At 40.1% G+C, this 26807-nt stretch overlaps 1 protein-coding gene across 1 annotated transcript in view; it reads right to left on the bottom strand.

Moving 5' to 3' along the window:
• LOC137340965 (uncharacterized) overlaps positions 1–26807 on the bottom strand; it is a 125938-nt gene that overhangs the window by 89059 nt on the left and 10072 nt on the right. The window contains exons 3-11 of the mRNA XM_068003775.1: positions 25609–25911; positions 22873–23102; positions 21073–21234; positions 19380–19457; positions 16476–16847; positions 13800–14156; positions 11397–11747; positions 8099–8230; positions 7606–7755 (exon numbers count right to left, since the gene is read on the bottom strand). Of these exons, the coding sequence (XP_067859876.1) occupies positions 7606–7755; positions 8099–8230; positions 11397–11747; positions 13800–14156; positions 16476–16847; positions 19380–19457; positions 21073–21234; positions 22873–23102; positions 25609–25911 (2135 nt within the window). The remainder of the gene's footprint in view (positions 1–7605; positions 7756–8098; positions 8231–11396; positions 11748–13799; positions 14157–16475; positions 16848–19379; positions 19458–21072; positions 21235–22872; positions 23103–25608; positions 25912–26807) is intronic.

The following is a 26807-nucleotide window of genomic DNA, read 5'->3' as shown; positions in this document are numbered from 1 at the left end:
TAAGGGGACCCCAGATGCCTCAGCCTTTGTCCTTGTCCAACAGGTATGAGGTAGTTGTTACCTGTATGGATGAGAACAAAGACTGCAGGGAGGATGGGCAATTTGACCACAGCACCGTGGTACAGGAGGCCATTCAAGTGGGGGGAGTGAAAGGGAATGTGTTAGTGTTCGGGGTAGTATAGTTAGGAAGATAGATATTGTTCTCTGCAGCCGCGACCGGCAGTCCCGAAGGCTGTGTTGCCTGCCCAGTGCCAGAGTTAAGGACATCTCCTCGCAGCTGGAGAAGAACATGAAGCAGGAGGGGGAGGATCCAGTTGTCGTGTCGCACGTAGGAACCAACGACATAGATAGAACTAGGAATGAGGTTCTGCTGAGGGAATTTGAGGAGCTAGGGTCCAAATTAAAAAGCAGAACCTCAAAGGTAATAATCTCTGGATTACTACCTGAGCCACGTGCAAATTGGCATAGGGACAAACAGATTAGATGTTTAAATGCGTGGCTGAAAGTGTGGTGTGGGAAGCAGGGGTTTCAATTCATGGGGCACTGGCACCAGTACTGGGGAAAGAGGGAGCTGTTCCGTTGGGACGGACACCACTTAACCCGGGCTGAGACCAGTGCCATGACAAATCGAATAACCAGGGCAGTAGATAGGGCTTTAAACTAATAAGAGTGGGGGAGGGTTCAGGCAAGGGTAAATTTTAAGTCTCAAGGTTCAAAATCCTTTTAACAGAAGACATTTGAAAGAAAGGGTTAGTTGTACCCCTTTTAAACAAAGACATTTGAAAACCTGCAAACACAGTAATGTGGTAAACTGTGTTCTCGCAAATCCTGTTTTTCCCTCACTGACGCTGATGGCGTTGGAGAAGTCTGAGTTTTGGGATCTAGACTGCGGATAGATATCTAGATTATTAAATAAATAAGCTATATGGATAATATTGAGCTTAAAGCGTTGTCAGGCTTTCAAAACACATAGGCTTTTGGAAGCACAAGCTTTTCAACACAGCAGGGGGTAATGTAAGAAAAGGCAACAAGGACATACATCAAAGGCTTCGGATCAGGAAAGCAGTGATTGGTGTGAAAAGGCATTGGCCCTTTCATTCCTATCCGATAATCTGTTCAAAAAGCTGGGAGTTGTGAAACATCAAGTGGTATTGCATCCAGCATATGGTCAAATGGTGTAAGAAATGGATTTGAAGCCAGTGAAGCAATCAAAATTGGAGACGGAAGGACCATTAAGAATGTCTGGGCATAGAAATGTAAGGGGCTATCTCTACATGAAAGGCCATAAACAGAGTCAACCCATTGTTCGAGCACATGGTCTTTTCTACATCAAAGGGTCTTCAGTCACCTGATCAAAGCCTAAACTGTCAATCATTGAAGTATGTTAATGATTGAGGCATAGCAACAGGCAGCGATTGGACAAAAAGAATGACCCTCCCCAATCCTACGTCCTGTTGGTTAAAGAACAATATAAAAAGACTTTGGGAGAAGAACAGTCTCTTCACCAACTGGCAGTGACAAGGAACGCACACTGCAGTTGAATATCAAGCAAGAAGAAGAGGACCTTGAGTACTGATGAGCTGATCAACCTTCAGGCCTGATGAGCAAAAGCCTTGGTTTAAAGGTTGTATGTGTATTAATGATTTGCCTGATGTGTGTATGAATTATTGTCATTACATAATAACGTTGCGAATTATTAAGTGTATAAACTGGATTTTATAGAGGAAAGTCATATGTATGGTTTGATTTTGCTTTATGAATGCTCATATGAATGATAACATCATTAAATAATTACTTTTGATTAACGAAACTACCGTGAGTGAGGGTGATTTTCTTCACTTGGCTATTCGTTCAATGTCCAAGAATCACAGGAAATAAGGGCTTCCCTACATGTCTAAAGAGAAAAGTCAAGGCTGTAGAGCAGAGTAGCAATTTGGGTAAAAATAAGCAGTGTGTGTCAGGAAGGGACAGAGAGTTTAACAAAGGTAATAGGGCATTAGTGACTAAGGGCACATCAGGAAAAAATAGTATAAAGTAAAAATTAAGGTGCTATATCTGAATGCACGAAGCATTTGTAACAAGATAGACGAATTAATGACACAAATGGCGATAAATGGGTTTGATCTCGTAGCCGTTACTGAGAGGTGATTGCAGGATGATCAAGGTTTGGAACCAAATATTCCAGGGTACTTGACTTTTAGAAAAGATAGGCAAAATGGAAAAGGAGTTTGGGGAGGGGGGGTTAGCCCTGATAATAAAGGATGAGATAAAGGCAGTAGTGAGAAAGGACTTAGCTCAGAAAATCAGGAAGTAGAATCAGTATGGGTAGAGCTAAGAAATAACAAGGGACAGAAAACACTGGTGGGAGTAGTTAATAAGCCATCTAACAGTAGTTATAATGTTGGACAGAGTGTAAATCAGGAAATTAGAAGAGCATATAACAAAGGTAATGCAATAATCGTAGGGGACTATAATCTTCTTATAGACTGGGCAAACCAAATTGGCAAAAGTAGTTTGGAGGACGAGTTCTTGGAATGCATTCGAGTCAGTTTTCTAGAACATTATGTCGAGAAACCAATAAGGCAACAGGCTATTTTAGATCTAGTATTGTGTAATCTTATAGTTAAGGATCCTCTGGGGGGGGGGGGTGAGTGATCATAATATGATAGAATTTCATATTGAGTTTGAGAGTGATGTAGTTAAGTCCGAAACTAAGGTCTTAAATTTAACAAAGCCAATTATGTAGGTATGAGGGGTCAGTTGGCAAAGGTAGATTGGAGAAAATAGATTAAAAGATATGAAGGTAGATAACCAATGGTGAACATTTAAAGAAATATTTCATAATTCTCAACGAATATATTGAGGAAAAAAAGCTCCACTGGAAAAGTTAAGGATAGTATTAAATTAAAAGAAGATCTTACAATGTTGCCAAAAAGAGTGATAAGCCTGAGGATTGGGAGGGTTTTAGAAATCAGCAAAGGATGACCAAGAAATTGATAGAGGGAGAAAATTGAAAGAGTGTAAACTAACAAGAAATAAAGAAACAGATTGTAAGAGCTTCTATAAGTATGTAAAAAGGAAGAGATTAGCAAAAGTAAACATGGGTTCCTTAGAGGCAGAGACAGGAGAAATTATAATGGGGAATAAGGAAATGGCAGAGACGTTAAACAAATATTTTGTATCTGTCCTCACAGTAGAAGCACAAAAAACATACCGGAAATAGTGGGGAACCAAGGGTCTAATGAGAGTGAGGAACTTAAAGCAATTAAGTTTAGAAAAAGTACTGGAGAAATTAATGGGACTAAAAACTGACAAATCCTTGACCTGATGGCCTACATCCTAGGGTTTTAAAGGAGCTGGCTGCAGACATAGTGGATGCATTGGTTTTGATCTTCCAGAATTCCCTAGATTCTAGAACGGTCCCTGTGGATTGGAAGGTAGCAAATGTAACCACTCTATTAAAGAAAGGAGGGAGAGAGAAAACAGGGAACTACTGGCCAGTTAGCCTATAGCCAATTAGTAGGGAAAATGCTAGAATCTATTATTAAGGACGTAGTAACAGGGCCCTCAAATCATAATATGAGTAGGCAGAGTTAACACGGTTTTATGAAAGGGAAATCGTGTTTGACAAATCTATTATAATTTTTTGAGGATGTAACTAACAGGGTAGATAAGGGGGAACCAGTGGATATAATATATTTGGATTTTCAAAAGGCATTCGAAAAGGTGCCACACAAAAGGTTGTTACATAAGATTAGGGCTCATGGGATTGGGGGTACTATATTAGCGTGGATTGAGGATTGGTTAACGGACAGAAAACAGAGTAGGAATGAACCATTTTCAGGTTGGCAGGCTGTAACTAGTGGGGTGCTGCAAGGATCAGTATTTGGGCCTCAACTGTTTACACTCTATATCAATGACTCAGATGAGGGGACCGAGTGTAATGTATCTACGTTTGCTGACAATACAAAGCTAGGTGGGAATATAAGCTGTGAGGAAGATGCAAAGAGGCTGCAAAGGGATATAGACAGGTTAAGTGAGATGGTGGCAGATGGAGTATAATGTGGGGAAATGTGAAATTATCCACTTTGGTAGGAAGAATAGAAAAACAGAATATTTTTTAAAAGGTGAGAGATTAAGAAATGTTGGTAGTCAGAGGAATTTGTGTGTCCTTGTACATGAATCACAGAAAGTTAACATGCAGGTACAGCAAGCAATTGGCATGTTAGCCTTTATTGCAAGAGGGTGGGAGTATCAGAGTAAGGAGGTCTTGCTGCAATTATATAGGGCTCTGTTGAGACCACACCTGGTAACCGTTTTGGTCTCTTTACCTAAGGAAGGATATACTTGCCTTAGATGGGGTGGAATGAAGGTTCATTAAATTGATTCCTGGGATGAGAGGGTTGTCCTTTGAGGAGAGATTGAATAGAATGGGCCTATATTCTCTGGAATTTAGAAAAATGAGAGGTGATCTCATTGAAAAGTATAAAATTCTGAGAAGGCTTTACAGGGTAGATGCTGGAGAGTCTAGAACTAGAGGTCACAGTCTCAAGATAAGGGGTCAGCCATTTAGGACCGAGATAAGAAAAAATTTCTTCACTCAGAGGGTTGTGAATCTTTGGAATTCTCTACCTGAGGGTTGAGGATGCTCAGTCGTTGAGAATATTCAAGACTGAGACTGATGGATATTTAGACACTAAGGGAATCAAGGGATATGGGGATAGGGCGGGAAAGTGTAGATGAGGCAGAAGATCAGCCATTATCTTATTGAATGGCGGAGCAGGCTCGAGGGGCCGTATGGCCTAGTCCTGCTCCTATTTCTTGTGTTCTGATGGCATAAGTATGTTACATCTGTTTGTACAATTTGAGTGGTGATTTATGCTTGGTAGTTTATGCTACAAATAGGTTACTTCTGGAACTTTTTCTTGATACATTAATGTCACTTTCCTGTTACCAACAAATGTAGTCGATAACATTATCAAACGTGTTATGAAAGACATGAGACATGGAGGCTGACACAGTGATTTGAAAGTGTAGGATCCTCAATGGATTTTTTACTTAACCTGTCCGCACAAAAGCCTACTCACCATACTCCTTTCTGCAATCTTCACCAGCCTGTCACCCCTGCTCACATCCTTTAATGTTCCTACAGTTTGTTCTCTGCTCCCTCAACTCTACCATTGATGGTAAAACCTTCAATCATCTCATCCTGCACTCTCTCACTAAACTCCTCTGCCTTGGTTAATTTCTCCCTACCTTCAAGCACCGGCTAAAAACTTATAGCTTTCACTGTTCCTCAAGTAATCTCTAATTCCTCTCCTTCTCCTCCTTCCACACAACAACTTGCATTTATATAATGTCTTTAACATAGTAAAAAGTCCAAAGGCGCTTTGCATGAGTGTTATCAAACACAATTTGACACTAAGCTACATAAGGAGATATTAGGAGAGGTGACCAAAAGTTTGTTTAAAGAGGTAGGTTTTAAGAGAGGAGAGAGGAGAGGAGATTCCAAAGCTTACGGCCTAGGCAGTTGAAGGCATGGCCGCCAATGGTGGAGCGATGAAAATTGGGGATGTGCAAGAGGCCAGAATTGGAGGTGTTTGGGACGTTTCAGTATGGTAAAGGTGCCATTTAAATGTAAGTTGTTTTTTCTGTGATAATTTGATGGGGCTACTGGACCTGGGTACATTGGGGAGGGCGGGGTAGTGAGGAAGGTAAGTCACTAACCATGTGGTGCAATTGAAGAGTGACTAGGAGGCCGGAAAGAAATTTATTTTCCTGCTGTACAGAATAAGAACATATGTAAAGTCAGGGATGAGAAACAATCCATCTGGCATAACTAGACTAATCCCTCTAATACATAGTCCTTCCATCATGATGCTTAATTACATTTTGAATGACCCCAATATTCCTGCTCTATTGCCTTTCTACATAAACTATTTCAAACATTTATCATTCTTTGAGTAAAGTAGTTTTTCGTGATATATGTTCTAAATTTACTTTTCACTAATTGCTACTTATGGCCTCTCAACCTACTTTCTTGTTACATTGTGAAATAGCCATTTGTCTCACCCTCCAAACTGCTGTGCCAAATTGATGACAAAAAAACATGTGGGATGATGTCATGGTAACCTAACTACATGAATCTTTGCACAGTCTGAAAATCACCGATAAACTAAATAATACTTTAAAATGTGCTCCTTAAAAAAAATGTACAGTGAGATCTAGTGGTTTATGAACTAACATAAATACACTGGTGTTTTATGGGATGCAATAATCATAGAATCATAGAACGCACGGAAGGAGGCCATTTGGCCCGTCGAGTCCATGCTGGCTCTCTGTCAAAGCAATCCAACTAGTCCCACTCCCTCACCCTTTTCCTGTAGCCCTGCAAATTTTTTCCCTTCAAGTACTTGTCCAATTCACTTTTGAAAGCCACAATTGAATCTGCCTCCATCACCCCCTCAGGCAGTGCATTCCAGATCCAGATTAACCACTTGCTGTGTAAAAAATTTTTTCCTCATGTAGCCTTTGGTACTTTTGCCAATCACCTTAAATCTATGTCCTCTGGTTCTTGACCCATCTGCCAATGGGAACAGTTTCCCTCTATCTACTCCGTGTCGTCCTTTCATGATTTTGAATACCTCTATCAAATCTCCTCTCAACCTTCTCTGCTCTAAGGAAAACAACCCCAGCTTCTCCAATCTATCCATGTAACTGAAGTCCTTCATCCCTGGAACCATTCTAGTAAATCTTTTCTGCACCCTCTCTAAGGCCTTCACATCCTTCCTAAAGTGCGGTGCCCAGAATTGGACACAATGCTCCAGTTGTGGCCGAACCAGTGTTTAATAAAGGTTCAACATAACTTCCTTGCTTTTGTACTCCATGCCTCTATTCATGAAGCCCAGGATCCCGTATGCTTTTTTAACCGCTTTCTCAACCTGCCCTGCTACCTTCAAAGGTTTGTGCACATATTCCCCCACTTCTCTCTGTTCCTGCAACCCTTTTATAATTGTACCATTTAGTTTATATTGCCTCTCCTCATTCTTCCTACCAAAATGTATCACTTTGCACTTTTCTGCATTAAATTTTATCTGCCACGTGTCCGCCCATTCCACCAGCCTGCCTATGTCCTTCTGAAGTCTATTACTATCCTCCTCACTGTTTACTAGACTTCCAAGTTTTGTGTCATCTGCAAATTTTGAAATTGTGCCCTGTACATCCAAGTCCAAGTCATTAATATATATCAAGAAAAGCAGCGGTCCTAGTACCGATCCCTGGGGAACAACATTGTACACCTCCCTCCAGTCCGAAAAACAACCGTTCACCACTATTCTGTTTCCTGTCATTAGCCAATTTTGTATCCATGCTGCCACTGTCCCTTTTATTCCATGGGCTTCAACTTTGATGACAAGCCTATTATGTGGCACTTTATCAAATGCCTAATATAAAAGAATGTGAACTTATACATTATTAATAAATAGACAAGATTCAGAATGGTGGGTGTAGCTTTGCAGATATACAAATCTGGTTTCATTTGACTGCAATCTTGTAGTTATTCTTCTCCAAATACAATCAGAGTATTTAGAATGTTTTCTACTTTACCTGCTTGTTATCAACAATAAATCGGACGGACCGTTTGTACGTGTTGGCCTGTTTCTCAGCTGTTATAGCCACAACTGTGTTTCCTGGAATACCGAGCCGTGAGGCACCTTCAATGTTGTGGAATAACGAGGCATCAATCTCATGCTTATTCTTATAGGGGAAAAAGTGTCAAAATTACTATCGGTGATTATAGACATTAGGCATTCCAAATTGATTCTGCAGAAGTGCAAGGAATTAATCCTTAATATGTCAAGTGGGTATGAAGTGTCAAAGAGCATGTTTAATTTTGTTAACTGCAACTTTCATTAATGGATTTTATAATTATTTTTTAGTTGCAGTGCAATATAATGCATAACATTTAAATAACTATTACCCTGCCGTGCTGGCCAATTATGTGTGTTTCTCCCCTCTCATGTAATTTTCTATTAACTCCACTGTGGTTTAAATAAATGGGGTGTTCAGAAGACAAGACTCAAGTTGCAACAGTACTTACAGCACTAGCCTTCAGAGTCAGCAGACCTTCTAGCTTAGTTTGATCAACATTTATCTGTATCTGTGAATTAAAATTAACTCCATTCATCATGATATAACCTGCCCCATCAATTTTCAGTGGTGCTCCCAGATCCTGAAACAGAGAGAGTAAATTAAATAATTACTTATATAAATATTTCTATTTAAACCAGGACAACCTAGCGAGTCCAAAAGCCCATTTGCAACAGGCACATGCTCAAGTAGGCTTACAAAAACTCATGGGGTGTGAAACTGATCTTGAACGGTGGCACAAAACAGGCCATAGTGAATCAGCAGACCGTTTTTACACCCCGCCCGACTTTCTTATCCATTGGAAGTTCGCTATTGCCCTTTTTGCACTATTCCCTCAGGGCGAATTTCACCCCAAATATATATAAAGACAGACCATCAATGACCGTGATCTGTGATTAATCAGAAATGCAGGATTTCAAAGTTTACCTCTACTGTTTGACATTATTGTTGGGCCCTGCAGATAAATAGTCAGGTCAGACATTGCTCAACCATTATGGGCAGGTATTTTTTTTTAAGAAGACGGCAGCAATATATAAAAAGGAAGGCCCTGAAAATCTACGGTACAACTTTGATGGGATTCCTGTTGAAACTTCTGCAGGAATCCACCGGGATGGCTACCATCTCAGCCGGGAACCTTATAGACTGTGTCTTGGATGCTGGGGGAAGTTTCTAATCAGCTTTGTAAGGGACAGAGCCTCTGCCCGACCCTTACAAGGCCAGTGATGGCCCTTAGTTGAAACCCAATGTTGACTCAATGCAGGTACATTTGGTGAGACTAGCCGACCCAGGGGTAAATAAGGACCACCTGGAGGTCCAGGCCAGGATTAGTGCCTGGATCCCAAAAAATAAGGGGACTAGAATTTTTTTTAAACAGGTTTTGAAGCAGCTCTTTTTATAATGGAGCTGCAGGAGCAATCAGATTGTTCTTGAATACCCGCTCCTACTGACCCCACCCAAATCCCATGAGTTTCAATGGGGTCATTGGCTGAGTTCAGTAGCAGGCATAAGCCTGGTATACCAGTTGGAATTATGCCTCGGGGTTGATGTTTAGTCATATTATTTTTGAGTACATTAATTTAACTGATCAATGCCCTGATAGTTCTCTCGTGCATGGGGAATGCTCAGTTCCCAGGCACGAAGAAATAGGAAAAAGGGGTGAATATTTGTGGCACAGGATCTCCTGTGGATCCCTTGAAGGTTTGATAGGGTGCTTCTACCTGGAGAAGCACAAGCATAGGGCAACTACGTAAATGGGGGAGAGGGCCTAATGGGACCACCTGCTTCATTTACCTCCTGCTACATCAATGGACGTCTGTTGCCTGGCCCTGATAGAACAAAGACAAAGAGGCCTCAAAATGAAAATAAGGTCACTGATGGAGCCTTGGGCTAGCGGGCTTTTGACTGCTGTTTTTGGACAGTGTCCAGAAGGCCCTGCAGTCAGCAGCTATTAGTGCTTCTTCAGACCTGCTGCAGCAGCTGGATTTCCAATGCCAATTCCAGGGACATGCCCCTGTCAAGAGGGAAATCTGGGGATCATCAGGCCTATGCAAATGATCTGGACCTGGAAATCCAGGCGAGTTCAGGTGCACTCTGTCCGATCCGTGGTCAGGCAGGGGAGGGGGAGGTGGGGGGCAAGAGGACAAAAAAACTGGGGCCTGGGTCTCAATAGTTGAAGCGAAGATGAGTGTGAGTAAAAAAATACAATCAGCTATTTTTGATGTATGCAAGAAGAGAATATATTTAATTCATATCTTAAAACTTTATATTCATAATGAATTTGTAGTTGGGTTTGCAATAACTAGTTAAAGCTATGAATACACCATGTATTCCGATCATGTAGCGGAAATTTTCTGCTTCTTGATAGTGGAGCTGACTCCACTGGGAAATAGAAGATTTGAATTAGATTGGAATAAACAGCAAGGCATATCAGTGTTTTTTTATTCGTTCATGGGATGTGGGTGTCGGTGGCGAGGCCAGCATTTATTGCCCATCTCTAATTGCCCTTGAGAAGGTGGTGGTGAGCCGCCTTCTTGAACCGCTGCAGTCTGTGTGGTGACGGTTCTCCCACAGTGCTGTTAGGAAGGGAGTTCCAGGATTTTGACCCAGCGACGATGAAAGAATGGCGATATATTTCCAAGTCGGAATGGTGTGTGACTTGGAGGGGAACGTGCAGGTGGTGTTGTTCCCGTGTGCCTGCTACCCTTGTCCTTCTAGGTGGTAGAGGTCACGGGTTTGGGAGGGGCTGTCGAAGAAGCCTTGGCGAGTTGCTGCAGTGCATCCTGTGGATGGTACACACTGCAGCCACTGTGCGCCAGTGGTGAAGGGAATGAATGTTTAGGGTGGTGGATGGGGGTGCCAATCAAGCGGGCTGCTTTGTTCTGGATGGTGTCGAGCTTCTTGAGTGTTGTTGGAACTGCACTCATCCAGGCAAGTGGAGAGTATTCCATCACACTCCTTGTGCCTTGTAGATGGTGGAATGGCTTCGGAGAGTCAGGAGGTGAGTCACTCGCCACAGAATACCCAGCCTCTGACCTGCTCTTGTAGCCACAGTATTTATATGGCTGGTCCAGTTAAATTTCTGGTCAATGGTGACCCCCAGGATGTTGATGGTGGGGGATTCGACAATGGTTATGCCATTGAATGTAAAGAGGAGGTGGTTAGACTTTCTCTTGTTGGAGATGGTCACTGCCTGGCACTTGTCTGGTTTACTGCAGGGAGAACATTTTTGAGCACCTACTGGGCTGCTAACATAATACTGAAGTGAATTGGGACTGCTATAAATGTGAACTTTAAACCCTAGCAGTCTGAACCAAATGGGATGTGGAACTTTCTGAGGCCTCAAATCACTGGCAGGCCTCGCACACAGTGGGAAGCTTATCAGAAAATTTCCAATGCAATACCGCCTATTGTGTTCAAGGCCTGCCAGTGGTCTGGAGCCTCAAAGGTCCACCTAAGATCCTAAAGAGCTACAGTGTGAAAACTCTAGTATGTAAAAGTGGACAGTTAATGCGAGTTTAAACCCTGTGAACGGGGAGCTGTCATTTCAGTATTTTTATCAGTCAGTGGCTAGAATCTTAGGTAAAATGGAAATTTAAGGTATTTCACTGCTCCAGCACTGGCCACTCACTTGATAAAATACAACCAGCTAACAATAATGCAATACAGCCTCATTAGAAATGTATAAAGAAGTCCACAAAGATCCCCCTGACACTTAAACAATCAGGTAAAAAAAAATCATTAAAACATACCTGCAGTTTTTTGCATCTATTCTCTATTAAAAAGTTTAATTCTGTTTTATTTTTCACTTGAAGACCTCCACTTGCTAGAAGATTACAAGTGCCCAACTTCAAATCCAATTCAAACTCAGATTTTGAGTGTTTTTCTGCTCTAAACAAGAGCTTGTTATGTGCTGGAATTCCTTTTAACACTGGCAATTTGTGTTCAAATACAACCTCTATGTGGACTTTTGGGTCACACTCTGACTTTAGCTCCAGGTAAGCATTCTTGCCTTCTAATTGGACATCAGTTAGAAGCTCTGCTTTACAACCTTCAATCTGAATGGATCCATTAAATTGTGACTGGGCTGGAATCTTAAAATTCTAAAAAAAAGAACAATTTTGGTTAATACCATACAAAATTGTTTTATCTTAAACACTTGACTGAAATAAAAGTGTTCATTTCTTTAAAAAAATGGATAATCACAGTTTATGCCATTTTGTGACATAAATTTCAGTATTCAGAGGTATGTCTGTTCTTTGGTTTGTGAGACTGAGAGGATGTTTGAAGATTAGTTTGCAATAGGAGACAATCCCTTCTATGCCTTCTCACTGAACCATTGCCTCTTTCAGCAGACCTCTTCTGAGACATTACCAAAGGAGTGGCGTGGTCTGTAGACTTTGGTGGAATGGTACCTCCTAGTCAGTGGTCTTCTCCTTTGGTCTACCATATCCTGTGTACCCCTGTAATTCCCTCTTCCTCCTGCTTCTGTTCTGCATCCATCATAAGGACATAGTACCCATAGTGCACCCCATGGTAAGAGCTCCATGACAGAACAGTGGGAAGCATAAGATTTTCCTGCCTGGAACTGCTGAAAGGCAGCTTGCAGAAGCCTTTCATAATTAATAAAAGATATTTCTAATCACTCAACCATTTGCTGGTTTGATAAGCCATGGAGGTAATTTACCCTTCTCTTCTACAGGCGTGACTTAAGTCAGGTACAATTCTAGTGCAAATGGCACAATTTCTGGGATAGCAGCTTTGACCCTCATTATTCTGTCATTTGAATATATGCATCACTTTGGGTGTGGATGCATCTTCTGCCAGCAGCCAATTCTCCTGGAATTTATCATGGGTTTTAGAACAAGTGCAACTAGTGTGTCTGACCCATTCCTTAAATACTGGTCCCCTATGCCAGAACTACACCACTTTTGTACCAAAAAAAACAGAATGTCAGGCCCTTGTGCCTAGTGCATATCAGAGGGTATTTATGACAGTCTTAGAATCAAACAGCACAGAAGGAGGCCATTCGGCCCATTGTGCCTGTGCCGGCTCTTTGAAAGAGCTATCCAATTAGCCCCACTCCCCAAATCTTTGACCGTAGCCCTGTAAATTTCTCCTTTTCAAGTACATATCCAATTCCCTTTTTGAAAGTTACTATTGAATCTGTTTCCACCACCTTGTCGGGTAGTGCATTCCAGATCAAAACAACTCTCTGCGTACAAAATTAGAATCATTAGAAATCGAAATGTCATTAGAATCATCACAAATGATAAGAAAAAAAAATGCAAATACTGGCAATCTGAAACAAAAACAGAAAATGCTGGAAATACACCACAGGTTAGTCAGTTTATGTGAAAAGACAGATTAACCAAACAGTTCTGACAAAAGGTTACATCCAAAGCATTAACCTGTCTTTTCTCTTTACAGATACTGTCTGACCGGCTGTATACTTCCAGTATCTCCTCTTCATAATACAGTCATCGCAATTGTGAAACTTTGCTACTTATCTATGAAACAGAAAACCTTAGGTGAAATTTGATGAAATCTTAGTAACAATTTGATTTGCAAGTTGCTTGATTTCAGCAGAAATGAAAGTTTTTGTTAGTTAAAAACTTTCCAAACTTTAATTTTGAAGGTTCAGGGTGTCTGGATTTAAGTTTTCTAATAACATTTATAAATATGTTTGTAATTACTTAAGCTTCTCAATGGTTCAGTTATATTTTTCTCCTACACTGAATTGAAGTTAGGAGAATAATGTGACTGGCCTATTGAGATGCACCAGGAATGCTGTTTAGATCCAGTCTAATCAGGACCATAAACAAGAGGAAGCAAAGACTCACGTCAGAGGGACTAGCAAATCAATATCATTTAATATATCTGATGTCTACGACTCTTAGGTGGGCAATTAGCCTTGAGTGGGAGGAGGGACATTAGGACGCCTCTAAAACTGCCGTCAAGTCCAATAGATGTGGAGCGTGTGTAATTTGCGAGACTTCTATAAGGGCTAGATATTTTTACACACAGAAACTAATTTGCTTGACAGTGATTGAGCTTTCTAATACTCTGAAATATTGATTTATGTACAAAATTTCAAAGGATTTCCTGAGGTTATTCAATAGTTCATTTCAACTCAGTTCTTAGATGAGTTCTACCTGTAAAACCTGGCAATCTGTTTCTGTCACCCACATCCACTCTGCTTTTGCTCCAGGATTTAAGTTACCATTGGCTCGGACTTTGCAATTTCCAGACTGCAGCAGGAACGAGCCTTCCATTTTTGCTCCCTTTATAGCAGACAGGAGTATTCTACTTTCATTGGGAAGGCCTCGGTTACTCAGCTGTGGAATTGTGTGTTTGAAAACCCCCTGCACTGTGTACTTGGGATCACAAGATGTCTCCAGATGAAACTCGGCTGTTTTACCATCGTTCAGCATATTTGTTTTTATTGCAATGTTGCAGCTGTTGATATTCAAGGAGCCACTGGTTTCCAGACTCTGTGGAACACCCACTCTCTGTGGGAAAATGAATTAAAGTGTTCATTCAGATATGCATGCACCCAGAGCTCAACATCTACAATATATGAAATAGTCTATTTATTCAGGCATTTTACTTCCTTCAGGCTCAAAGTTTATGTTTTTGTAACCTGTTTCATATTTGGTAGAAAAATGTTCCTTGTAGTTCTAAATAAACTTTGGGATCTAAATAGCTTGATCATTTTAGTAGACTCCTGCCGCAACTCCAACTGGAGCCTGCCAGAATGTTCATCAGCAAAGTTCATCAGCACCCAGAAGCACCCGGACTTGCGTGAGTTTCCTGTGGACTTGTTTGGGGTTGGAGCCTCTGCCTGCTCCAAACAAAACCACTGATGCAGAGGGGGTGGGGTCTTCCTCCCCTCAGGGTGCCCATGTTCTCTGACTGACAGGGACCTGATTTAAGTCTGGAGGCTGATATGCTGGATGAGAAGAGGTGTACTGGCCTCCTGAAGGCCAGGAATGGGGCCTACCGGGGAGGGAGGTCCGGGTTGAGATCAAGATCTGGACCCCCTAAGATAGTAAGCTCAATTTGACCCACCGAGCCCGTGTCGACTCTTTGTAAGAGCAATCCAGTTAGTTCCATTCCCCTGCTCTTTTCCCGTAGCACTGCAAATTTTTTCCCATCAAGTATTTATCCAATTTCTTTTTGAAAGCCATGATTGAACCTGCTTCCACCATCCTTTCAGGCAGCGCATTCCAGATCATAACTACTCGCTGCGCAAAAAAGATTTTCCTCATGTCGCCTCTGGTTCTTTTGTCAATTACCTTAAATCTGTGTCCTCTGGTTACCAACCCTTCTGCCACTGGAAACAGTTTCTCTTTATTTACTTTATCTAAACCCTTCATGATTTTGAACACTTCTAGCAAATTTCCTCTTAACCGTCTCTGCTCTAAGGAGAACAACCCCAGCTTCTCCAGTCTATCCACGTAACTGAAGTTCCTCATCCCTGGAACCATTCTGGTAAATCTTGTCTGCACCCTCTCTAAGGCCTTCAAAGCGATTTGAGAATCCAAATTCGCAAATCATTAAAAGTTGGTAGACAGGTACAAAAATAAATCAAAAAGGCTAATGGAATGTTTGTCTTTATCCCAAGAGAGCTAGAATACAAACTGGAGGAAGTTATAGTTCAATTGTATCGAGCTTTGGTCAGACCCCATCCGGAATACTCCATTCCGTTTTGGGCACCACCTCTAAGGAAGGATATATTGGCCTTGGAGGGGTTGCAGCACAGATTCAGCAGAAAGATACTGGGGATTAGGAGGTTAAATTATGAGGATTGATTGCATAAACTTGGCTTGTATTCCCTTGAGTATAGAAGATTGAGGGGTGATATGGTTGAGGTGTTTAAAATGTTAAAAGGATTTGATAGGGTAGATAATAGGGAGAAACTATTTCCTCTGGTGGGAGAATCAAGAACAAGTGGAATTAGGAATTGGCTTCCAAAATTTACCTCGATGTGAAAGAAAATTTGGCATCCATACCCATGGCTGCAGCAGTTGACACTGTTAATTGCTTTGAGCATTGCCAGCACAAACACCTCACTGACACCAACATAAAACAGCAATAATGTCTCAATAGTGGCAGTGACCAAAGTATGTGTAAAAGGGTAGCTGGTGTGTAACAATGGTTTATTTGGCCCATTATCGGACATTAACAAAATGGAACAATTTGAATTTCATGCCTGAGAGAGTGAAATTAGGGACAAACAGTCCATGTGAATTGCAAAAGAAAACAGAAAAACAAAAATAGGCAAGAATTGCCCTGATTGTTGTGTGTAGTGACGCTGTAGATACATTCATAAAGAGCATATTTATGAGGTCACTACACTTTACAATTCTTCCACCAATGTGAGAGGCAAAGGGTATCAGAAAAAGAAAAACAAAGAGCCAAAGAGGGCTGCTGTTAGTTGATTTTCTTACTTACAGAAATTGTAAAATACCAGATATTTTCTGTTATTAATAATTAGCTCAGTAATTTGTGTGTACATATTAAAAGTTTTTCTGACATTAATAAATATATTATATTAATCATATGATTTGTAGAACTAGTTAAAAAAGCAGCAAAACTAAGGGAATATAGCTGGAAATAACTGCTTTACATATCATTTTAACCATATTTCAATGTAAATTTCAAATATTTGGAAATTAATTTTAAAAGGGGCTCTCTTTTATTTACAAGCTAAGTTAGTAATTTCACTTAAAATATACTCCCTTCTTAGGTGGGGGATACAGACCAGGCTATAAGATGCACAATAAATACTGGCAATCTGGTTTCACCAAACAAGCCCTAACCCATACCTCAAGGATAAGACATCTATTCATAAGAGAAGCTGACCAATCGGTTCTCATTCCCTCCTTTCTATTGCCAGGGATTTTGACATCACCCACAGCTCTGAAGCTACATTTGCCAATGATAAATTCGACAGATGCCTCATGTTTTGTCCCTTTGCCTGTTCGGATCAGTAATCTGTTGTCCTTTGGAATGCCCACAGTGAGTAGTAAAGGAACAGAGTGCCTGAAACCAATGTCAATGCTGGGCTTTGGGCTCCATGCAGTCTGCAATTCAAGCTGTGCAAATTTGTTGTCCATTTGGAGCTGGCCAACGAAGTCTGCTTCACAACAGTCTTTCCTCATTGTGCCATTCAGTGAGAATCTTGCTGGCGCTGTACTCTAAAATGTGAGATAAAGAAGTTAATGTAACTCTTTATTAATAGAACAGACATTTGTTTTATTCAAATCTATGAGTCAATTTTTTGCAAATGTTATAAAGCTATATAAAAAGTATAGCCTTTAAAAGCCAAACAGGAAATTCAACACTTGAAAAATTATCTTAAGAACTTGAAGATCTGAGGTGAATACAGTAATTATGTTCTACATTGGAATTATAATCTTCTGCACAAGCAACCTTATCCTCACACTTTCCCACGAGGAGCACTTGAGCCTTTTTTGACAAATATGTTAATGGATTTTGGCAACACTTCTGACAACATTGATTGATGTTGTCCATTACAGAATTAAAACCTTCAGGATTTTGGTTTGTTGGCTCAAAAATGTGACAAATAGCAGGAACAGTGCTCAGATAAGGCAAGCAACAGGAGAATTGTTAGTGAATTGTATCAATAACACCTTTGATACATTCACTAATACTAGTGTTGGAAAGTGGTTCCAGAAAGCACAGGAAAACAAATCACTTATCCAACACCGATACCAGTTCATTTACTGAGCATATTTATCACGGTATATATTGGGAGACTATACAGACACCAGGGCCACTCTAGTATGAAGCTAAAACTTGGCATCAGGACAAGCTGTAATAGCACTTAAATCAGCCCAGTTTGGATTTATGTTAAGAAAGCAGATTTCTATAATCAGAAAATCCAAACCAACAATTAGAAACTTGACTGCAGCTCAGCAGTTTCAATAGTTCAAATCTGGTTTCTATATAAGTGGGCAAAGAGCAGGGAGGATCAGGTCAAGATCGCATCAGAAATCCAAACCAAGACCAGCAGTCATCTCTAACAGATAGATACTGAGGAAAATCAACATCAAACTTAAAAAAATTCCAATTTGATGCCTACAAGTACAAAAACAATAGAATGTATATATGCTGAAATCAGCATGAGATTATCAGGAGACTGTGATCACATTTTTAAAATCTCCACAAATCAACAGTTTGTTGAAGAATATTGAAATTACAGAGTTTCGCAAACATTTGAAGTTCAACGATCTTTTAATGGAATCAGAATTACACATCTGAGTGTCAGTACTTGTATTGCCAATTTCAATGTTACAAGCACTAGCATTGATAGCATCAGCAAAATTCAGTAATATGCAATTCTTGTACAAGTACCAGCCAATTATCAAACAATGATCATAATTATTTGAAATCTGTAACCATCATGTCCAACAACTGTACGGGAAATGGTTTCATGCCGTGAGCGAATGAAACCAGATAATAGTATAACTGGCATTTCATTGGCATGTCTTATTTTTAATTGCAGTGCACATACACAGCAGCTTTAGTTTTAGTCTGATAGTCCTTGCTTTATGAACTGGCTCAGCACAGCTTTGAGTTGTAGGCCCAGAGTGAAAGGAGCAATGAAAAGAATCTAAAGTGTTGAAACAAGTGCACCCATTTGGGCACATGTTTCCTTCTACCTCAAAGTAGGGGCATTGATTGTCAATGGCCAAGCTCCACTTCTTAAAGGTGCTCCTTGTAAGTTGGCCACTTGCAATAACTCTGCAGGGCCCTGCCATGGCTTCCAGGCTGACAACCATTTTGTTTCCAAACGTAGCTGCTGCAATCAACTTGTTTCTGGCAGGTATCCCCATCTTTCTCCATGTAGGAACAGCATGTTGGAGGAACAGGTCCAATCTATTTCTTCTGCTCCAAACTGCTTTCAGGTTTAGTTCAATAGGCTTTACATCAAATATAATATTTGCAGCCATTCCAATGGAATTACTTCTGAAGTACGCCAAACTCTCTACTCGTATGCTTTTAGGAATCGCCAGGGATTTTAATTGTCTCCATCTCTGCTTCATAGTCCAGGTTAATATAGCTTTGTTCTTGGAGGCAAGTAGTTTTGCACTGGTGTTGAAATAATTCCCATTGTTTTGCAACTCAAAACCACCTGTGTAAAGGTTATCTTTTACCTCTCCAGCTGCTTGGAAGGAAAATCTCTTTTCTCTTTTACTTCTCACACTCCTGATTTTGTGTGCCCATTTGATTTCAGCACCATAGGAATCGGTGCATTTTGTAGTAACATTTATCGTAATAAACATATTTTTGGATGATGCTCTAAGTGATCCTGTCGAATCACAGCCTTTTGGTCTCACTAACCCTCTAATCTCCACAGAATTGTTAGGGGAGTTAACACCTGGCTTCAAATAGGATCCCACCCAGTACCACCCAAAATGAGGATTAATTGATAATTCACCATCAGTTAAAATTTTATGTCCATCAGCCATTAGGTGAAACATGGCCACATGCTTATTTGTATTGTTCTTGTAAAAGGCCGTCACTTGTGTATCACTTGGGAAGCCCAGAGTCTGCAATAATTTTGAAGTATGAACAAGTCTTGCTCTTATCTCTTGCCTATGTACTGATTTGAAGCAACCTTCAAAACTAAGGCCTCGTTTGTGGTATCTAAGTTCTAGAATTGAGCAATATCTGTGGCGTTGTTTTGTAAATGAAATCTGTACCTCAAACGGTTGGCCTGCAACTGCTCCAGAACAGTGTCCCAAAAGCAGCTTTTGGGAAGCTTCTCCACTGCAGTTTACCTATAAAGACACAGAGAGAATAATAAACAGTCAGCTTAACAACAACGGGAAAGAAAGGCAAACTTCTTAATGGGAATATAAGCTTTGCAAGCAAAATCACTTCCTTTATCTACTTGTTCTACTAAGTACATATTCTCCAGCAACCGAACCCTGAGGGGGTCCACAAGGGAATTCCAGTGGGTCCGCGAGCCTAGCAGATTTCTATATTTTCGTTATTACTTCTGTTGCTGCATAATAATAAAAAAGAATTTGCTGTGACAGCATTACTTTCCTTTGGGTAGCTGACACTGCCTTTCAGAAATTAGGACTGGGGGTCTCCAAGAGTGTGTGTCAATATTTCAGGAGCAACCTTCCCCCACACACACAATAGTTTGCGATTGTCTACGTTAACAAGAGCCCTGAAAGTCTGTGGGGCAGTGATATGCGGAGCTGCGCTGCCCCAGGCCTTCGCTGCTGACAATGCAATTAGTAGTATGTACTACTACTACATTTCACTGGTAGTAGTACATACCACTACTACATTTCACTAGTAGTATGAACCACTACTACATTTCACTGGGAGTAGTACACACTGCTACTATATTTAACTAGTAGTAGTACATTCAACTACTACATTTCACTACTAGTAATACATACTACTACTATATTTCACTAGTAGTACGTACCACTACTATATTTCACTGGTGGTAATACACACTGCTACTATATTTCACTAGCAGTAGTACATACTACTATATTTCACTAGTAGTAGTACATATTGCTACTATCTTTTACTAGTCGTAGTACATGCTACTACTATATTTCAATACTACTATATTTCACTAGTAGTTAAACACTTTGACTACATTTCATTAATAGTACATACCACTGCCACATTTCACTGGTGGTAGTACATACTACTACTATATTTCACTAGTAGTATAATACTTCTACTATATTTCACTAATAGTATGTACCACTACTATATTTCACTGGTAATAGTACATACTGCTACTATATTTCACCAGTAGTACATTCCACTACTACATTTCACTGCAAGTAGCACACATTGCTACTATATTTCACTAGTAGTACATTCCACTACTACATTTCACTGGTAGTAGTACATTCTACTTGCATTGAAAAAAGTTTTCTATTTCTGATTCACATTTTCTTGATATACCCAAAAATATTACAGAGACAGAAACAATTAAAGGTAATCAAGCCATTACTACTAAAAATGCCAATTAGAATATCCCATTAAGAAGTTTGGAAATGAAGGCAAAAGTGGGCCAGATATAATGAACAGCTGTGGTGGGAATTCTGAATTGGGGCCAATTATTCCACAATTTTGGCATTAACGTCTTGCTTTTCAGTGCTGTCGGTGGCTGGAGTTGAGATCGGGAGGAGCAAAAACAATAATTCATAAGCTGAGAATAGAAAAAAGATAAGGAGCAGTCATCTGCTTTTAGAAGGAACAGCAGGAATTAAAATGAGATGAGTTTGTTTCACTAACGTTTAGCACTTAATTACACCCACAGATCTGAATCTGTATTGGTGACACTTGATGTAAAAGATCTGAGGAAGTGCAATGCTTGAGAAACCAGTGCACTCTGCTTGACATTCACAGTCCTACCTGAATTGTTGCTGGTATCCTTTTGGACAATGCCTCTACATCATGGTTAAATGATAAAAAGATCTCTCCTGTCCTGGCAGTGCTTTTCTGCTCTATTTCTGCTCTGAGTTGTTGCTTCTCCAATCTCACATTTACATTCGCAATGTATCCACTTCTGAGATTCTGTCCGGGGGATAAGACAGACATTTATGTACTTATAAAAGTTTTATAACACATTCCTTGAGGGCCAGTGCAGCATTGGAGTAATGAAATGGAACATATACAAATTAATAACCAATGCCCTTATAATAGACAGCATGATAGGTAGATTTTCTGATTCCTTGCTCACTGTGTGTGGATTAGAAACTCACAGGCATTCACAGTGAACCAGGCATCTCGTTCCAAGGCTAGAACCCATAAATTCTATCCTTACACCCCAACGTCTTAGAACGGCAGTAATCTCTTTTCAAATGATTATTGCATAGGGAACAAGAGATATTGCAGACAACTAGTTTTGGTTTGTAGATGCACACAATATATAAAAATTAGCAACACCAAGAATAAACCATTCACAAAGAGTGACAATAATGTTACACATTTTTCACAATGTTATGACCCCCCACTGGCAAGCTTATTTGCTTACATATTTGTGTGGGAGCTGACAGTTTTCCAATGAACATGTTGGCACAGTAGTGGAGAAGGTGAAGAGGTTCAAGTCTAAAAGATCCCTTTAAGAGGCAGTTACGTCAATGGGTTTATATACTTACTGACACATTTTAAAAATTTAATAGCACAGTTATACTTGTCCTACAGTAACTAACCTTTATTTATTTGATTTCTAGTTATTCAGACAGCTGACTTTCCCGAACAGCATGATAGCCTTTGTTCAATTTAACCCTTTAGTTGCTGACTTTGGAATATTTATCACAACAAATTTATTGTTCTCTGGATGGTTTGGACAAATAGAAATGGACTGAGTTTCCAGAGATTTGTTTTGATTTCTTCCTATGAAAATTCTTGTGTGAAGTATCCAAATACAAATAATTATATTAAGAGGTAAATGAAAGAAATAGCTAGTAGGCAGAATATAAGGCACTGTAGACAAAGTCTGTGCTTATACTTAATATGTGGGTATATAGACTTATGGAATTAAAATTGTGCCAATCTGATATATCCCATCTAAACAAAAGAGATGAATAATTATCTGACAATATTTTAGTGTGATACTTACAACAACTATTTGTACCTATATAGTGTTCCTCATGTGTGGACGATGTCTCAGAGCAATTCACATTAAGGAGAGAATGGATATTGTGGACATCCAGCATGAGGAAAAGGAAGAGAAGTGGAGAGGGTAGGATGGAGAACCAAAGACACAGTCCAAGAGGAGGGTAATGAAGAGGTTTTTGAAAGCAGGAAGGTAGGTGGTATGATGGCGGGAACCTGATAAGACAACCCCAAACTGCAACAGCATGGTAGCTGAATGAATGGCTGCCAATGCTGGGACAGAGGGAGCAAGGGGTGAGGAGATGTTTAGCGTTAGAGGAGCCGAGGGTGCGTATTGTTGAAAACAAGGATGAGAAACTGACCCAACATGGTGCATGAAGAACCAATGGAACTCATAGAGATGGTGATGATGTGAACATGGGACTTATTGCAGATGAGGACATGGGCTAGAGCATTTTGATTGCTGAAGCTTGTTAAGGATTGACATGGAGAGGTCAGATAGGAAGGCACTGGAAGCTTTATATTTGGTAAATAAACTACACAAGAGTTGCAGGAACAGACTTTGAGACTGATTACTCACATACTCATGCTCACCTGATAATGATAGCTTCCAATGGATGAGAATGGAAGACCAAGTTTTTCCAGTTCCTCTATGCTGTGCAGCAGACTGGTGGTTAGCTGGTATATAGGGGTACCAGTAAACGTTCTCTCCATCACTATAGAAGCCTGTATGTGTTTACTACCACTTTGCATTTCAATCATAACTGCACGATTGTTATTCACATGGTCATAATTCAGAGAGAGCCTCCCATCAGTAGGTAAACCTAATCATAAGAATTTGGAATCAAACGGATGCTCAAAAATGGCAGCTACAGTTGAGGCACGTGTATTTTTTTAAAAACTGATCAACTGTAATATATACAATCAGGATTCAAATGAAGCAGTGTATTTGACCAAAGAGGATTTGAGGGTGCGTATGGGGATGTAAGACAGGAGGGGATCACTAAGATAGGGTGAGGGTGTCACAGCTGCACCTGATCCTGATCTCATATATCATCTACACATGAACACTTTCCAGCAAAGGTTGTTGGATAGCGTCAGGAGCAGGAATTCTTTCCCAGCCTAGGGGCATTGAGCCCAATTATTTTGCCCAACTGCTGCCCCAGGTGAGATTAGTTGACTCATCACAGACTGGGAATAGAACATGGACCTTTTGGTCTGTATAGTTCATTGCTATGCCGTCATGTACTGGGCCATCAGGGAATTCCAACTCACAGGAAGAATGGCCAGTTTACCAAGGTACAGAAGGACTGCTGGTACACTTGGAATGTACACCAGCAAGAGTTTCAGCATTCAGAGTGGAGGGAGATAAAGGAAAAAAGTTGAAAGAAAAGAAAATGTAACTTGGTTCATTAAAATGAATTAGCTATGCAGCATGATTACACAAGAGGTTGTTTCCTTCAGGTTTCGCTCACAGTTTTAAATTCTTACACTCCAACAGGGAGTTAGAAACTTCAGGCTCATTAATATAGGGCTCTATCCCATGGTGCAAAATATTTTTTTTCTTTTGGTATCTGTAAGCTCATCCCATTATAATGAATAAAAGTTGTAAGGATTTTGGACATTGGGTCAAACCCCATTTTACTCTTTTGAACTGCTGGGTGATTCAATGTAAAGGGTTAACCAGTCCCTTTAAGGATTTGGACATTCACTTGGATAGTACATTTATAGTACATTTGAAAGCAAGGGTTAACTTGCCCTGGACATTACAGTATAAATGCACAATTACACGCAGCAAAGTGCAGACCATTTAAACTGGACTGTTGGACATCAGTTTAACACTGCAGGAGCAATACAGTACAGAAACTGTAGACAGGCTGTGACTTTTGGGCCTTCTCGTAACTTGGTTCACACTCATTTGCTCAGAAGCATATAAAGATAAGACATCATAGCAGTCAAGACAACAGACAACATCGGAGAAGCTGAAAGAAGCTTCAAGAGGTAACAACTGCAGCATGAGTTCCTCCAATGAGACTTTGTTTCTGAACTTTGACAAAAAGACTTCAATTTTGAGCTTTGACCAAACCACTTTGTTTCTAAACTTTGATGAAAAGACAAACCTTAATGAGAAGAACTTCGACACATCACCTGTGACCACAGTAATCAACTCCCTACTTTTGGACCTAAACGACTGCTTTGACCTAGACGACTGCTTTGATGCATAAGATTATATCCCTTACTTGCTCGCTTTGCTTTGTGCCCGCTCATGTGCTCTTATAAATCATTAAGCAAGGAACGTTGAGAACCTCCACTTGTATTATTGGGTAGAGTAATCCTCGTATTAATTGAGTTGCTTCGTGCTTGCTATGTGCTCTTTTTAAATTACTAAATAAAGAATAATTTTGATTCACAAAACTACCGCGTCAGGTGGCTTTCTTTGCCTGAACTATCGTCCAGATCCATGAATCTCTTGGAAAGACGCTAAATTCCCAACAAAGTTTCTACATAAGACAAACAATCCTAAAGTAATGTCACTGCTTATGGTTAGATCTTTTTCAAGATGAGGCGATTTTGCCTTCACTAAGCTCGAAATTCTTCATTGTTAAATCAAATGGTATCAAAATGTATTACTTCCTATTTTCCAAGACAGATTACAAATCAGTTTACAAATAAAATCTATTGTGATTATCAATATTAAGTCAATAGATTTTACAGTCTTACACCATTTTATTAGCAATGCCAAATTTTGCTTGCGGTTATGCTGCTTTCAAGTTAATGAAGTAGTTTCAGATAAGAGCAACTTGAAAGTGGCAGTATAACTCGGGAGTGAGGTCCCAATCTAACTCCCAAAAGCACTGAGTGGTATGAGACCAAGTGATCTGTTGATCCTCCTGGGACATTTTAAAAGTTTGTATGGAATGTTTGAATCTTATGAGAAAGTAGACGCTCTCACTTCCCACCACATCCTCCTTTAATTAAACACTAATTGCCTGGGGAGGGGTGGAGCTCTGTGCATGTATCTAAGTACGCAGGGGCAGGGCTCCTTTGTACCTGACTTCAATGTGATCCGCAGCAATTTTTGGTTAACAGTCCAACTTTGGTCTGCTGGCTGCCCTTCATGTCTCAGAGACACAGATATCTGTAACCAGTTATCTGCAGTGTAATTGGACTCTTTAGGGAGTCATTACCTTTCATATTTTATACATCGGGCTTAAAAATCAAAGAACACTGAGAGTTATGTATAGAACTGAAAACATAGTTTTGTTCTATGATAAGGAAAGACACATGCACAAAAATAATTGGCTGTCAGTCACCTTTAAAACTACCTACCTGTAGTTATTAATTCTTCCAGGTTGTGAGTCACTTTACCAGTGACCTTGGTCTGGTTTGCTTTGGTCACCTGTAAAAGCTGGAAACATATTGATTTATCATTAGTCTGCCAACAGGCCTGGCCCACTCTTGATTCTTGCCCCAGCTCTAACTGTCCTTTAAACTCAGTCATTGCTGGGACTGTAAGGCTGCCATTCTGGGTCAATGTGACAATCAAATCATGGGCAGCGCTGTCACTAAAAGTGTTGTTATTCTGAAGATGTAGTCTGTAAAGGACGTCATCGATTTCAATATTCAAGTTACCTGCAGTTAAAGGTGAGAACAAGAGAACAGTTAATAAGAATGCTGAAAGCAAACCAGGAGTAAATAAATATTTTTAACATTTTGGATGTGACATGATCATTGCAGTAAAAAAACAGAATACTTTGTCCGTGATTTCTTACTTTTTTTTTAATGTGCTAACTTTAAAATAGGTTTTTAAATACCACACTCAAGATGAGGACTACGCATTCCTTTAGAAGCTAATTTTCAAAAACAAGAGCGTGGATAGGTCTTCAGTCCTTTAAAGGGACCAATTATCCTTAATATGTGAATATTTTTGATCGCAAAACTCATCAAGAGTGAATGTACCACCAGAAATAATCATGGTAATCCAATCAAGAAGATTGCTCTTGTCCTGATCCAAAATGCTCAATAAGAACAATTGAGTTAATCTTGTTTTGATCAAGTGTTATCAAATTGTATCACTGGATTACAACATATGCCATGAATTTCCTCAAAGGTTCTCCTGATCAGCTGCCATAACTTCGGTGGAAGATCGGCAGTAACCCCAGATACACTGCGTAAATGGGGTTTCCGCTGACCTACCACTGACGTTATGGCGGCCAATTGGGAGAGGCCCCCGAGAAAATTCCCAGTGATAGACTCTGTTGAGTAGAGCTTCTGCAGGGATCCCCCGATCTTGCTCTGGGGTTTCTGCCAATTTTCTGCAGAAGTTACGGCAGAAGATCGGGGAGCCCCCACGTAAATTCTACCCCTGCATATTTATAATTCTTATTAAACAACACAGGTTGCCACCTTCAGACCTTTGTGTTTATTGGTGGTGATTGTGGTCTAGTGAACATCTTCGTGCCCTGACCATTTTTGGAAGCCACTGTTCATCTTCAAAGAATGGTTTTGTGTATAAAGAAGCAGTGCAT

The sequence above is a fragment of the Heptranchias perlo genome, chromosome 22 (genome assembly GCF_035084215.1).
Source record: "Heptranchias perlo isolate sHepPer1 chromosome 22, sHepPer1.hap1, whole genome shotgun sequence".
NCBI lineage: Eukaryota > Metazoa > Chordata > Chondrichthyes > Hexanchiformes > Hexanchidae > Heptranchias > Heptranchias perlo.
The sequence above is the reverse complement of the archived record's forward strand: the minus strand, read 5'-3'. Positions and strand labels throughout refer to the sequence as shown.